This window comes from Staurois parvus, unplaced genomic scaffold, assembly GCF_062004578.1.
Source record: "Staurois parvus isolate SC_StPar_1 unplaced genomic scaffold, SC_StPar_1.0 ptg000122l, whole genome shotgun sequence".
In the NCBI taxonomy this organism is placed as follows: domain Eukaryota; kingdom Metazoa; phylum Chordata; class Amphibia; order Anura; family Ranidae; genus Staurois; species Staurois parvus.
The window spans coordinates 1,201,402-1,215,432 of record NW_028317918.1 but is presented as its reverse complement, the minus strand read 5'-3'; the positions used below and the strand labels follow the sequence as shown (position 1 = coordinate 1,215,432).

The 14,031-nt window shown below is 42.0% G+C and overlaps 1 protein-coding gene across 11 annotated transcripts in view; it reads right to left on the bottom strand.

Moving 5' to 3' along the window:
• The window catches only part of BLTP1 (bridge-like lipid transfer protein family member 1), a 478,785-nt gene that overhangs the window by 103,309 nt on the left and 361,445 nt on the right, over positions 1–14,031 (bottom strand). For all 11 annotated transcript variants that reach the window (XM_089672161.1, XM_089672163.1, XM_089672166.1 and 8 more), the window contains one exon: positions 8,491–8,697. In XM_089672161.1, coding sequence (XP_089528287.1) covers positions 8,491–8,697 — 207 coding nt within the window. The remainder of the gene's footprint in view (positions 1–8,490; positions 8,698–14,031) is intronic.

Sequence of the window (14,031 nt, the reverse complement as noted above, 5' to 3'; positions counted from 1 at the left end):
CCACTAAATGTTCGAGAGCAACAATAGTGTAGGAGGATGTGATAGAGGGCCGATATGGGGTTTAGATTGGGGTGGGTACAAGAAAAGACAAGAGAAGTAGAGGAGAAGCAGAAAAGAAAAAGAAAAAAAAAGGGGTGGGGAGTAAGAGAAGGGGTGGGAAGGGGGTTAAGTCAGAGGCGGATAGATTGTCTTCCGGTGGTGTGGCAGACAAGCTGTCTTACCCTTGAGGGAGAATCAGTCCAGAGATGTGTAGCACGGTTCCAGGGAACCTGCTAGGAGGGTACGTGTTAGGGCGCCCCTTCTGGTGTGCCATCCAAGTTACTATTACGCGAGTAGTAGAGTTGTGTCAGGAGGTTTCCGACAATTGAGAGTTCAGGAGCTGATGAAATAAGGAAAGTGACTCCAACATTGTAAATTAGACTCTAGGGGGATTTACCGAGAGGGGGATACACTTGTTTGCAGGGCTATAAAGTGTATGAGGTAAGTCTTGAGTAAAAGGGCCACGTTTTCTAACTCATTGTTGTGGATCATGTAGCTGGAATCATATCTAGCCAGCTATAGGGTACATCTCAAGCCAAAATGGTATGCTATACAGTCATGGCCGAAATTGTTGGCACCCTTGATATTTCTCCAGGAAATCATGTATTTCTCACGAAACGTATTGCATTAACACATGTTTTGCTATACACATGTTTATTCCCTTTGTGTGTATTGGGACAAAACAAAAAAAGGGAGGAAAGAAAGCAAATTCGACATAATGTCACACAAACCTCCAAAAATGGGCTGGACAAAAGTATTGGCACCCTTTCACAACTGCGGATAAATAAGAATGTTACAAGCATGTGATGCTCCTGTAAACTCACCTGGGGCAAGTAACAGGTGTGGGCAATATAGAAATCACACCTGAAAGCAGATAAAAAGGAGAGACGTTCACTTAACCTTTGCATTGTGTGTCTGTCTGTGCCACACTAAGCATGGACAACAGAAAGAGGAGACGAGAACTGTCTGAGGACCTGAGAACCAAAATTGTGGCAAAATATCAACAATCTCAAGGTTACAAGTCCATCTCCAGAGAACTAGATTTGCCTTTGTCCACAGTGCGCAACATTATCAAGAAGTTTGCAACCCATGGCACTGTAGCTAATCTCCCTGGTCGTGGACGGATGAGGAAAATTGATGAAAGATTGCAACGCAGAATAGTCCGGATGGTGGATAAGCAGCCCCAAACATGTTCCAAAGACATTCAAGCTGTCCTGCAGGCTCAGGGAGCATCAGTGTCAGCGCGAACTATCCGTCGACATTTAAATGAAATGAAACGCTATGGCAGGAGACCCAGGAGGACCCCACTGCTGACACAGAGACATAAAAAAGCAAGACTACAGTTTGCCAAAATGTACTTGAGTAAGCCAAAAGCCTTCTGGGAAAACGTCTTGTGGACAGATGAGACCAAGATAGAGCTTTTCGGTAAAGCACATCATTCTACTGTTTACCGAAAACGGAATGAGGCCTACAAAGAACAAAACACAGTACCTACGGTAAAATATGGTGGAGGTTCAATGATGTTTTGGGGTTGTTTTGCTGCCTCTGGCACTGGGTGCCTTGACTGTGTGCAAGGCATCATGAAATCTGAGGATTACCAAAGGATTTTGGGTCGCACTGTAGGGCCCAGTGTCAGAAAGCTGGGTTTGCGTCCAAGATCCTGGGTCTTCCAGCAGGACAATGACCCCAAACATACGTCAAAAAGCACTCAGAAATGGATGGCAAAGAAGCGCTGGAGAGTTCTGAAGTGGCCAGCAATGAGCCCAGATCTAAATCCCATTGAACACCTGTGGAGAGATCTTAAAATTGCTGTTGGGAAAAGGTGTCCTTCCAATAAGAGAGACCTGGAGCTGTTTGCAAAGGAAGAGTGGTCCAAAATTCCGGGTGAGAGGTGTCAGAAGCTTATTGATGGTTATAGGAAGCGACTGATTTCAGTTATGTTTTCCAAAGGGTGTGCAACCAAATATTAAGTTAAGGGTGCCAATACTTTTGTCCAGCCCATTTTTGGGGTTTTGTGTGACATTATGTCATATTTGCTTTTCTGCCTCTGTTTTATATTTGTTCCAATACATACAAAGGGAATAAACATGTGTATAGCAAAACATGTGTTAATGCAATACCTTTTTTGTGTGAAATACTTGATTTTCAGGAAAAATATCAAGGGTGCCAACAATTTCGGCCATGACTGTATATGTATGTGGCTCCATGGTATCACTCATCGCCATAATTTCCCACTCTTGGGGTATGCCTATAAGGGGTTGTAACAGATATATTCCAGGCTGTCAGTTTAGGCTGGTTCAGATTACAAGTCTCTCCTAAAGAACAGGGGAATGCCCCATATGGAGTATATCCGAGAGCAAAGCACTAGGTGTACCCAGTATACCTTTGTGAGCAAGATAACATATCTATCACAGTGTATCGACTAATTTAACTCTGTATATAAAATCAATATAGTGCATCTAGAATGCCAGAGGCCCATGCAGCAGGTGTGTAGTGTGTTACCCCGAGGATCATCCTTATATCACTGTGCGCGAAGCATGTAGAAGGGCCTCTCTCCTGTGTGGCTGAGCCATACTGGATACTAATGATACCCCTCGTCTAAGATGGCATCCTCAGAGGTGTCTCAAAACAATACACTAGCGGGTATATCCTGCCAAATGGGACTGCGGGTGAGAGCTCTTACGTAATCCCAGGGAAATAACAGCGTTACCCAATGATTAATCAAAAAACTCATTTAACGTTATTAACACAATCACCAGTGAGATACAACATATTCTGAGATACACTCTCCATTAACATCATTAACCATTTAGGAACTTTGTTGGGAGTTGAGAAATAACATAGACTGTAGTGAAAATATAGCATTTACGTGTTAACCTACAAACGCTCAAACACTGGGCCTCGTTATGAAAAGAGGCCCCCTGCAACATCAAAGGTGTTGCAGGAAACCGGTCCTCAAATATAGCCAATCAGTTGATTGCTTAATATCTGAAATATATATGCCCGTTACTAGGGTCTAGAGGGCAAAACATACCTCAGAGTGATATCTAGCAGGTTAGAGTAGGAGGAGGTCTTACGCAAGAAAAATTAAGAAGCATCGGGCGTCAGTTTCATTCGCGCCTGGCTTTGCGATGTGCAGGGGAAGCCAGTTGGCTTTCTTCATGTTCGCTGGTGCCGGTAACTCCTGGAATGGAGATCTAGGGCGCCTGGAGGCCGAGGATCTATGCTGGAACTGCAGATCCAATGGTTCCCCCTCAGGTAAGGATGGCAGGCAGAGACCATTGTACCAATCCAGTAGTGCCACCACCGACAGATCTAGAGCTTCGCAGAACATTCTTAAATCTTCCAGGCCTCACAGAGTTGCTGTGCGACCCATGTGGGTGGCTGTGAGGCAGAAGGGGAACTTCCAACAATAATTACTCTGATGCGAAGGAGCTCAAGCGGAGGGCGCAGATCTTTCCTATGTTGAAGGGTGATATGGGAGAGGTCTTGATATAATGTAACCTCGGCCTCATGACACACAATACGGCTCCTGTTTCTCTTCTTTCAAGTGGAAGCTTACAATGCAGCAGATTACGTCTCTGGGAGGATCAGTGTCTCTGCTTCTGGGGCAAACAGCTCTATCTAGGCGTTCTAGCTCGACTGGAGCGTCCGGTGGCCTATCTAGGAGGTTGTTGAATATAGCTAGAACGGTTTGAGGTAGTTGGCCAGATTCTACTGTTTCAGGGATCCCTCTTATCCGCAGGTTATGGCATCTGCCCCTGTTATCCAGGTCTTCTATATGGAGATGTAGCTCACGAATATGTGCAGCGTGAGCTTCTGTAGTACCCCTCACCTCTTGTAGTACAGCATCATGGAGGGCTATAGTTTCTTCCACTTCCTCTAATTGCATAGCCACCACTTGCACATTAAAGCTTGAGGTCAGATGGCTGCCGACAACGTTTCTTTGATGTCCGCCACCACCTCTCGCAGGTCATCAATGCAGAGAGCTTTGCTAGCGGGAGTAGATACAGCAGTATCTGGCTGAGAAGGGAGCAGTCTGGGTGGGCTCCGTTCTGGGCTTGCGGCCTGGTCTGGGTGCCGAATGGAAGCTGCCGCCTCTCTCGGCTGTGTCCGACATAGCTCGGGTATGTTGCGGCTGAGTTGAGTGCCCGTATTCTGCGTGGATCAGGATCGTGGGGTGGAAGAGTTCTGGTCCGATTTCCCCATGGTCTGGGTAGTAGATTTCTTCTGCAGGGTGAGAAGCAGAGCTCTGTATGTTGGAGTGAGTAGGTTAGGCGGCCATCTCAGTCAGCATCCAAGCCACACCCCCATCTTTTTTTTAGTCATTTAAAATTATTTTGAAATCTGACTTTTCTTCTCTCACCTACAGTCCATGTTTGATCTACCAAATTATGGATGGATGGCCGTTATCATCCCTGGAGAATTTTATTCCATAGACCCAGTTATTACTATGGAGTTTAATCTGGGAGTGCGAACTGTGCAAATTGAATAACTGACCAATGACATCAGCAGCAGGCAAGCTATGCGAGATACAAGGATAGATTTCCCCATTACAATATTATTCCTGCCAACTACCAAAATGGTCACTTTCTGGAAAATAAGGATCCTCATCCTTGTGTGAAAGCTTTGTGAACATAGCCTATTGACACTGGAGCTTTGTATTTACTCAGAATCATGACCACCAGCTCCTAGTATTAATGAGAAGAATATGAGTAGAACCCATTGGTGTCCCAGAAAGCAAAATCTAACAGAGGTTCTAAGCTTTCCCTTCTCTATGCAAAACAAAACAAGAAAACATTTTATTGGGTGTTTTTTTTTTAACTGCTATGGATGAATCAGGAAATGGATACAAGAGACAGGAATCTGTCCCCTGAGCCGGCAGATGGTCACTTGGCTGATTCCGGTATGTGTCTTTTATCAGTCACCCTTTCCCCCCTAAACAGCTCACCTTGACATTGTTGGGTAACAGTGATTGTTTTGTTAGCTGGTAAAATTATTTAGAACATTTGTTGTTGGATATGAATTCTTTTAAAAAACCACTAATACATGTTTTTTTTTCTCTCCCCACAGATACAGCTGCCGAATTGTGGGTAGATGATCAACATCATCCAAGACCAAGGCAACCATTTCCATTATCTTTTCAGATAGATAGTTAGTTACATACAGGCAGCACAGTGGCATAGTTGTTAGCACTCATGCCTTGCAGTACTGGAACCTTGGTCTCTTATTCCAACCACGATAATACCTGCATGGAATTTGCATGTTCTCCTTGTGCTTAACCACTTTACAACCCCACTATAGCCGAATGACTGCTACAGCACGGTTGTTGAGTTCTGAGAGGGCATTATATGACGTCCTCCCAGAACATGTCCCCCGGTGCTGTCAGTGATCACTGTGTCCTACGGACACAGCTGATCACATGACTAGGTAAAAGGTCAATCACAGCGGCCTTTTACCACGTGATCAGCTTTGTCCAATGACAAAGCAGATCAAAAAGTAAATACAGTTGCCGGTCATTGGCAGCACTTTCCTCACGCTGTCACAGTGTGAGGAAAGCACTGCCAATAACCGGCAAATGTCACGGAGAAGATCTGCACTGATAGTCAGAGCACTGATTATTAGTGCCCTAATCATCAGTGCCTAGCAGCGCCACCCAGCAGTGCCACCAGTCAGTGCTGTCAGTCATTGGCGCCAGTCAGTGCCGCCTATCAGTGCCCATCATTATTGCATATTAGTGCAACATCATCAGTGCCTCCTCATCAATGCCCACCAGTGCCGCCTCATCAGTGCAGCCTATCCGTGCCACCTCATATGTGTCCATCAGTGTTGCCTATCTGTTTCAACTCATAAGTGCTCATCAGTGCTGCCTATCAGTGCAGCCTCATTAGTGCCCATCAGTGCTGGCTATCAGTCCAGCCTCATCAAAGCACATCAGTGAAGGATAAAAATTACCTGTTTGCAAAATTTTGTAATAGAAACAAAGAAAAACTTTTTTTTTCACATTTTTTGCTCTTTTTTTTGTCATTCAAAGTGCAACAGCAGTGAAGGCTGAAAATTTATCTGGGCAGCAAGAGGGTAAAAGTGCCCGGTAGGCAAGTGGTTAAGTGAGTTTCCCCTGGGTACTCTGGTTTCTCCCACTCCAAAGACATGCTTTATAGGTTAAGTTTCTTTAGAGTAGAGTAGGAACTGGCCAGAGAGGGATTACTATGATGCAGTTGGCCAGCCTAAACATGCACTGCAATGTATGTGAACTAAAAATCCCTGAGTTTATGCAGTTTCCTAGAAAGGGGGTATAGCGGTCTGCAGAGGGTTCATTCAGAATTTCTAGTGCTAACATGGTCACAGCCCTTTAGCACCAAATGGGTTTTGTTATTATATATATATATATATATATATATATATATCCCTGTTTTGATACAAAGCTTGCTAGAAAGGGTCTTTAGCAGTATGCAGAGGGCTCATTCATAATTTGTAATAAACTGTGGGAACAGTATTTGTATTAGGCTCGTCATGCATTTATTATCATTCACTTACCCACATCCATAAAATGTCATAAAAAGAAACTCATCATTGTCCACATTTTCTCCATTGATATCAGTAATGTAATACAACAGACATAACCGGTCATACAGCATATACATTTCTATGTAGTACATGGTACTTAAAATGCTCACGCTACCTAAAGCATAGAGGGATAGAATTTAGAACTAAAATTCTTAGGAAAATTCGTATGAAAATTCTCAGAACATTTGAATGTCATTTAAAAGATGAATGGACCACATACACTGTTAGAAAATTGTTTGTTAGAGAAATAGTTGAAGTCAGTGGGAGAAATAGTTCCCCATTGTTGGTTTCAGTGGAAGGAATAGTGCCCCATTTTGGTGTCAGTGGAAGGAATTATGCCCCATGGTTGGTGTCAGTGACAGGAATAATGCTCCATTGTTGGTGTCATGTTAAGGTCATGTCCCCATGTTCTTGATTTTGGTTTCATATTGAAAATGCTGCCTTCCTGAACTTTATTCATCCTCTTGATGTATTTAAAGGTTTCAGTTATGTCTCCCCCTTTCTCTTCTTTTCTCCAGATTGTACATAATAAGTTCCCGAAGTCGTTCCTGATATGTTTTATACCCCAAACCTTTCACCAATTTTGTTACTCGTCTCTGGACTTGTTCTTTCTTATCAATATATTTTTGTAAGTGAGGTCTTCAGAATTGGACACAGTATTCTAAATGAGGTCTCACTAAAGTTCTATATAGAGGAATCAGGACCTCCTTCCACCTGCTGGTGATCCCTCTAGTGATGCATTCTAGAATTCTATTCTCTTTCCCCCTGCCTGGTCACACTGCTTGCTCATTTTGCAATCATCTGCAATAAGTGCCCTCAAATCCTTTTCCTCTGTAGTGCTAACCAACACTGTACCCCCAATGTTTATTATTATTATTTTGCCCTAGGTGCATTATTTTCCATTTAGAAAAATGTAACTGCAGTTTCCACTTCTTGGATCAATCTTCCAGCAATGCCAAATCATGCTCCATGTTAGACACCTCCAGGAATGTCAACTCTATTACATATCTTTGTATAATCATCAAAAAGACATATCTTGCCCAACAAACCTTTAGTTATATCACTTATATATAGATTAAATAGAACAAGACCAATGAACCACCCAAGGGTTATGTCCTAGCTTGAACAACTTTTGTATTAGATCATTATTTGTATCAAATGCCTTGCTGAAAGCAAGATATGCTATGGTATGTCCACAGCACCAGCCTGGCCCATAACATTGGTAATATGGTGAAAAAATTCAATCAGATTAGTCTGACACTGTATTTGGAGCATATGTAAACGAAAGGCCAACTGAAATAATTTCTGATATGTATACCACAACTCACACTGTTGAAGGCCATCTGATGAAGTCTGAGATCTGTTTTGAGAACTGGTGAGAACTGCGCACCATCATGCTGTGCAACGTAGCTGGGTGCTGTGGAATGGTAATTCTGATCGCTCCAACTTTGAACAAAGCAGCATTGCTTGTTCAGCAAAAAGACATACCTTGCCTAACAAACCTTTAGTTATATCACTTACATATAGATTAAATAGAACAGGACCTAGTACAGAGCATTGTGGTACACCCCCAGTGACTGGTCTCTGTTTCGAACGAACCCCATTTACAATCACACTCTGATATCTATCCTTTAGCCAACTGCATATCAACTGAACCACCCAAGGGTTATGTCCTAGCTTGTACAACTTTTGTATTAGTTCATTATGTGGCACTGTATCAAATGCCTTGCTGAAATCAAGATATGCTATATCCACAGAACCCTCCTGGCCCAAAACATTGGTAATATGGTCAAAAAATTCAATCAGATTAGTCTGACACTGTATTTTGAGCATATGTAAACGAAAGGCCAACTGAAATCATTTCTGATGTTTACCACAACTCACACTGTTGAAGGCTGTCTGATGAGGTCTGAGATCTGCTTCGAGAGCTGGTGAGAACTGCGCACCATCATGCTGTGCAACGTAGCTGGGTGCTGTGGAATGTTAATGCTGATTGCTCCAACTTTGAACACAGCAGCATTGCTTGTTCGCAGACCCCTCTGTGCGCTGTACAGTGCCTGGGACTTAGCAATACTGCATTTTACCACGGTCCTGTGTAAAAAAAAAAAAAAAAAAGGATTATTGAAAGAGTATGATGAATGTACATCTGTCAAGCTGGTAGTACACACTACCAATCTATTTACATGCATTAACTGCACACATGCTCCTGTTTGTCCAGTCTCAGATAAAGTGCAGTGCAAAACACGTCATAGCAAACTGTGTGTATTGGTCAGTACAGAATTGCAGTGTAAATATCTAGTTTATAACATATGTTAGAAGACCAGACACTCCTGTACACAGTTCAGTTGCATACATTAGCTATTTTCAGCTAAGAAAGTGTAATTTTCTAACTAGAAGTATCATAGAAATGGAACAACTACCAAATAAAGCATTGCATTGGGATCAGTTCATGTGAAGGATCTTTACTCATCTATCTCATTCTTTGTGATCTTCACTTTCAAAATGTCTGATCACTGCAAATATGTTGGATCAAATATCCTTTTCTATAAAGGGCATATACAGTGCTGTGAATAAGTATTTGCCCCTCCTGATGTTTGTCAAAATCAAATTATTCCATTCATCAAACAAATTGTAATATTACACAAAGACAACCTGAGTAAATACAAAATGCAGTTTTTAAATAAGGATTTCATTTATTAAGGGAAAAAAGCTGCAGAAACCTGCCAGGCCCTATGTGAAAAAGTAATTGCCCCTAAACATAATAACTGGTTGTGCCTCCCTTGGTCGCAACAACTGCAATCAAGCGTTTGTGATAACTGGCAAGGAGTCATTGACATTGCTGTGGAGGAATTTTCACACACTCTTCTTTGCAGAATTGTTTTAATTCAGCCACATTGAAGGGTTTTCGAGCATGAACTGCCTGTTTAAGGTCATGCCACAGCAATTTAATTGGATTTAAGTATGGACTTTGACTAGGCCACTCTAAATCTTTAATTTGTTTTTTTGTGAGCCATTCAGAGGTGGACGTGCGCTTGAGCTTGAGGTCACGAACTGATGGCCGGACATTCTCCTTCAGGATTTTCTGATAGAGTGCAGAATTCATGGTTCCATCAATTATCGCAAGTTGTCCACGTCCTGAAGCAGCAAAGTAGCCCCAGACCATCACACAACCACCACATTTGACTGTTGGTATGATGTTCATTTTACAAAATGTTGTTTTAGTTTTACACCAGATGTAACAGGACACACACCTTTAAAAAAAGTTCACCTTTTGTCTCATCAGTCCACAGAATATTTGCCCAAAAGTCTTGGGAATAATCAAAATGTTTTTGGCAAATGTGAGATAAGCCTTTATGCTCTTTTTGGTCAGCAGTGGCTTTTGCCTTGTAACTCAAATGAGGCCTGCAGTTCTTCAATGCTGTTCTAAGTTCTTTTATGACTTCTTGGATGAGTAGTCATGCTCTTCATTTTGGTAGGCCGGCTACTCCTGGGAAGGTTCACCACTGTTCTAAGTTTTCTCCATTTGTGGATAACGGCTCTCACTGTGGTTTGCTGGAGTACCACAGCCTTAGAAATGGCTTTGTAACCCTTTCCAGACTGATGCATGTCAATTACTTTGTTTCTGATCTGTTCTTGAATTTCTTTAAATCGCGGCATGATGTGTGTTTTTTTAGATCTTTTAGAATGCTTCACTTTGTTAGACAGCTTCTATTTAAAGTGAAACTAAAGGTTTTTTTTTTGTAACATAACAAACATGTCTATACTTACCTGCTCTGTGTAATGGTTTTGCACAGAGCAGTCTGGATCCTCCTCTTATAGGGGCCCCCGTTGGCGCTCCTGGCTCCTCCGTTCTGTCGGGTGCCCTCCAAAGCAAGCAGCCTGCTATGGTGGCACCCAAGCAAGCGTGTTCCCAAGCCACTGCATGGCCCCGCCTCCCCTCTCTTCATTGACTGACTGGCTGTGATTGACAACAGTAGGAGCCAATGGCTCCAGCTTGCTGTCTCAGCCAATGAAGAGGCAGAGATCCGGGACAACAGAAGCTGTCTTGCACATCACTGGATCACGATGGGGATCAGGTAAGTATTGAGGGGGCTTGGGGACTGCTGCACACAGGATGCATGAAGGTAAAAAACCTTGAACCTTTACAACCACTTTAAGTGATTTATTGATTCAATGGGTCTTGCCGTAATCAGGTGTGAGTGTGGCAAGTGAAATGTAACTCGGCTTTCCAAAAAATGTGGTTAAGCACAGCTCATTCATGTTTCAGCAAGGGAAAAAGGGGGTGTCAATTACTTTTTCAAATAAGGCCAGGCAGGTTTGGGAAGCTTTTCTTCTCTTAATAAATGAAATCATCATTTAACCACTTGTTCTCCACCCCCCCCCCCCTTCCTGACCAGGCCATTTTTTGTGAAATGGCACTGCATTACTTTAACTGACAATTGCGTGGTCATGCAATGCTGCACACAAATGAAATTTATGTCCTTTTTTCCCACAAATATAGCTTTCTTTCAGCGGTATTTAATCGCTTGTGTGTTTTTTCTTTTTTGCTCTATAAACAAAAAAAGACCAACAATTTTGAAAAAAAATATATATATTTTTGACTTTTCGCTACAAAACATATCCAGTAAAATTTTTTTAAAAAAATCACATTTCATCATAAATTTAGGCCAAAATGTATTCTACTACATGTCTTTGCTTAAAAAAAATCCCAATACATGTAAAATAATCAGTCTACATGAAAGTTATAGCATCTACAAATGGCGGTATATATACACGATTTTTTTTTTTATACTATACAGCAATCAGCGACTTATAGCGGGACTGTGGTGGGCATTCTGACATTGGGGGGGGGGAACTAACTGCCACTGACATCACAATGACACTAATACAGTGATCAATGCTAATAAAAAGCACTGACACTGTACTAATGACACTGGGCAAGAAGGTGTTAACATCTGGGGCAATAAAGGGTTAACTGTGTGCTGTTTTATATCATGTGCTGTGCAGAGAAGTACACATCAGCATGATACTGATGGCAGGAGAGAGACTTGTGTTGTTTACACACAGGTCTCTCCCTTGTCAGTGTTACTTGACGATCGCTGGGTGCCGGTGGGGAACCTCCGGCTGGGACCCAGTGATTGACATCTGTAACCACCAATGGCAGAGCGGGTAGGGGGGCACACAGGCCCCCTACCCGGGAATGCAAATCATATATATATATATATATATATATATATATGTGATTTTTTTGTGCAGCCGCACCGCCCTGCAGCAGTACTTCTGCTATAGGGCAGAGGGGAAGCTGTTAAAAGCTGCATTTTGTACTTATTCAAATTATCTTTGTGTAATATCAAAACTTGTTCGATGATATGAAAAAAAAATGTAAAAAAAAAAAAAAAAGGGACGGCGCCAAATACTTTTTCACAGCACTGTACTTAACTGCAAACCTAACAAAATTGAAGAGTAAAGATGGAAATCTGCAAGTAACCTGTTGCTAAAAACAGAGCACCAGAATATACTTCCAGATTGCTCCTGCAACTATGGCTAAATTAGATAAAACCTTGCTGACTGGAATGGCAAGACAATGTGTGCATATTCTGTTTTGTTAAAGGAACATGAAAACATAAAAAGACCAGAGCAAGATATCAGTCACTGATTTTACCAATTTGCATTGATTCTAATCAGGACAATTATTTTATAATGCGCAGCAGGCATACAGTAAATGAGAAACTTGCAGATCATGATGTGCATCTAATTAAGTTAATTTAAGGTATTCAAATTTATATTAAAATGAAACTCAAGCCAACTTTTTTTTTGGTTCGCAGAGTAGGGAAGGTACTACAGCAATTACATGAAGTACTTTTAACCACTTCAATACCAAGCACTTTCACCCCCTTTCTGCCCAGGCCAATGTTCATCTTTTAGTGCTGTCGCAATTTAAATGACAATTGCACAGTCATGCACTGCATTTCAGCAGCACAAACCAAAAATGCTTTTTAGTTTTCTAAATTCAAAAGCAAACGCACCCATCCATTTCTCCATGCTTTATTTTGCTGAGAAATCACTTTGACAAACAGCTTCTAGCATTTCTGCTGTGGCCATTTTGAGTAGGGACAGATGATTTACGTAGTACTTACTTCCTGGAATCCATCTACCTTTAGCTTAGGCATGCATGCAGGAGGGTATGCTTAGCTGAGAAAACCCTTCCTACTCCCCTCCTGAAAACTCCTGGGATATATGACATAATTTGCCTAGGCCTGGAAACAAGGAAGTAACTGAAGAAATGTAAAAAAAAAAAAAAAGTTTAAAACAAAAAATATCACCATGTTGATTGAGAGAGTGAAGTTCTACTTTAATGTGTCACACCATTCACAAGAGAAAATTTGTTTGTCCAAACAATATGACAAAAAGTGTGTGTGTGTGTGCATGCGTGTCCCCCCCTATGTGCCTATCCTGAACCACTTGAAGCGGACTGCAGGGGACATAAAAAGGCCAGGCAGACCATGCCTTTCTGGCAACAACACCAAATATTCTAAACAAGCAACTCAACTGATCTTTAGAAAAAACATACAAGTGCCTTGAGATTATACAATATACAGGTGAAACTCGAAAAATTTGAATATCGGGCAAAAGTTCATTTATTTCAGTAATGCAACTTAAATGGTGAAAATAATATATGAGATAGACTCATTACATGCAAAGCAAGATAGTTCAAGTCGTGATTTGTCATAATTGTGATGATTATGGCTTACAGCTCATGATCCACAATCTCAGAAAATTAGAATATTACATGCAATCAATAAAACAAGGATTGTACATAGAACAATATTGGACCTCTGAAAAGTATAAGCATGCATATGTACTCAGTACTTGGTTTGGGCCCCTTTTGCAGCAATTAATGCCTCAATGCAATGTGGCATGGAAGCTATCAGCCTGTGGTACTGCTGAGGTGTTATGGAAGACCAGGATGCTTCAATAGCAGCCTTCATCTCTTCTGCATTGTTCGGTCTCATGTCTCTCATCTTTCTCTTGGCAATGCCCCACAGATTCTCTATGGGGTTCAGGTCTGGCGAGTTTGCTAGCCAATCAAGCACAGTAATCCCATGGTCGTTGAACCAGGTTTTGGTGCTTTTGGCAATGTGGGCAGGTGCCAAGTCCTGCTGGAAAATGAAGTCAGCATCCCCATAAAGCTCATCTGCGGAAGGAAGCATGAGGTTCTCCAAAATCTCCTGGTAGACGGCTGCGTTGACCCTGGACTTAATGAAGCACAGTGGACCAACACCAGCAGATGACAGGGCTCCCCAAATCAACACAGACTGTGGAAACTTCACACTGGACTTCAAGCATCTTGCAGTGTGTGCCTCTCCATTCTTCCTCCATACTCTGGGTCCTTGGTTTCCAAATGAGATGCAAAAGTTGCTCTCA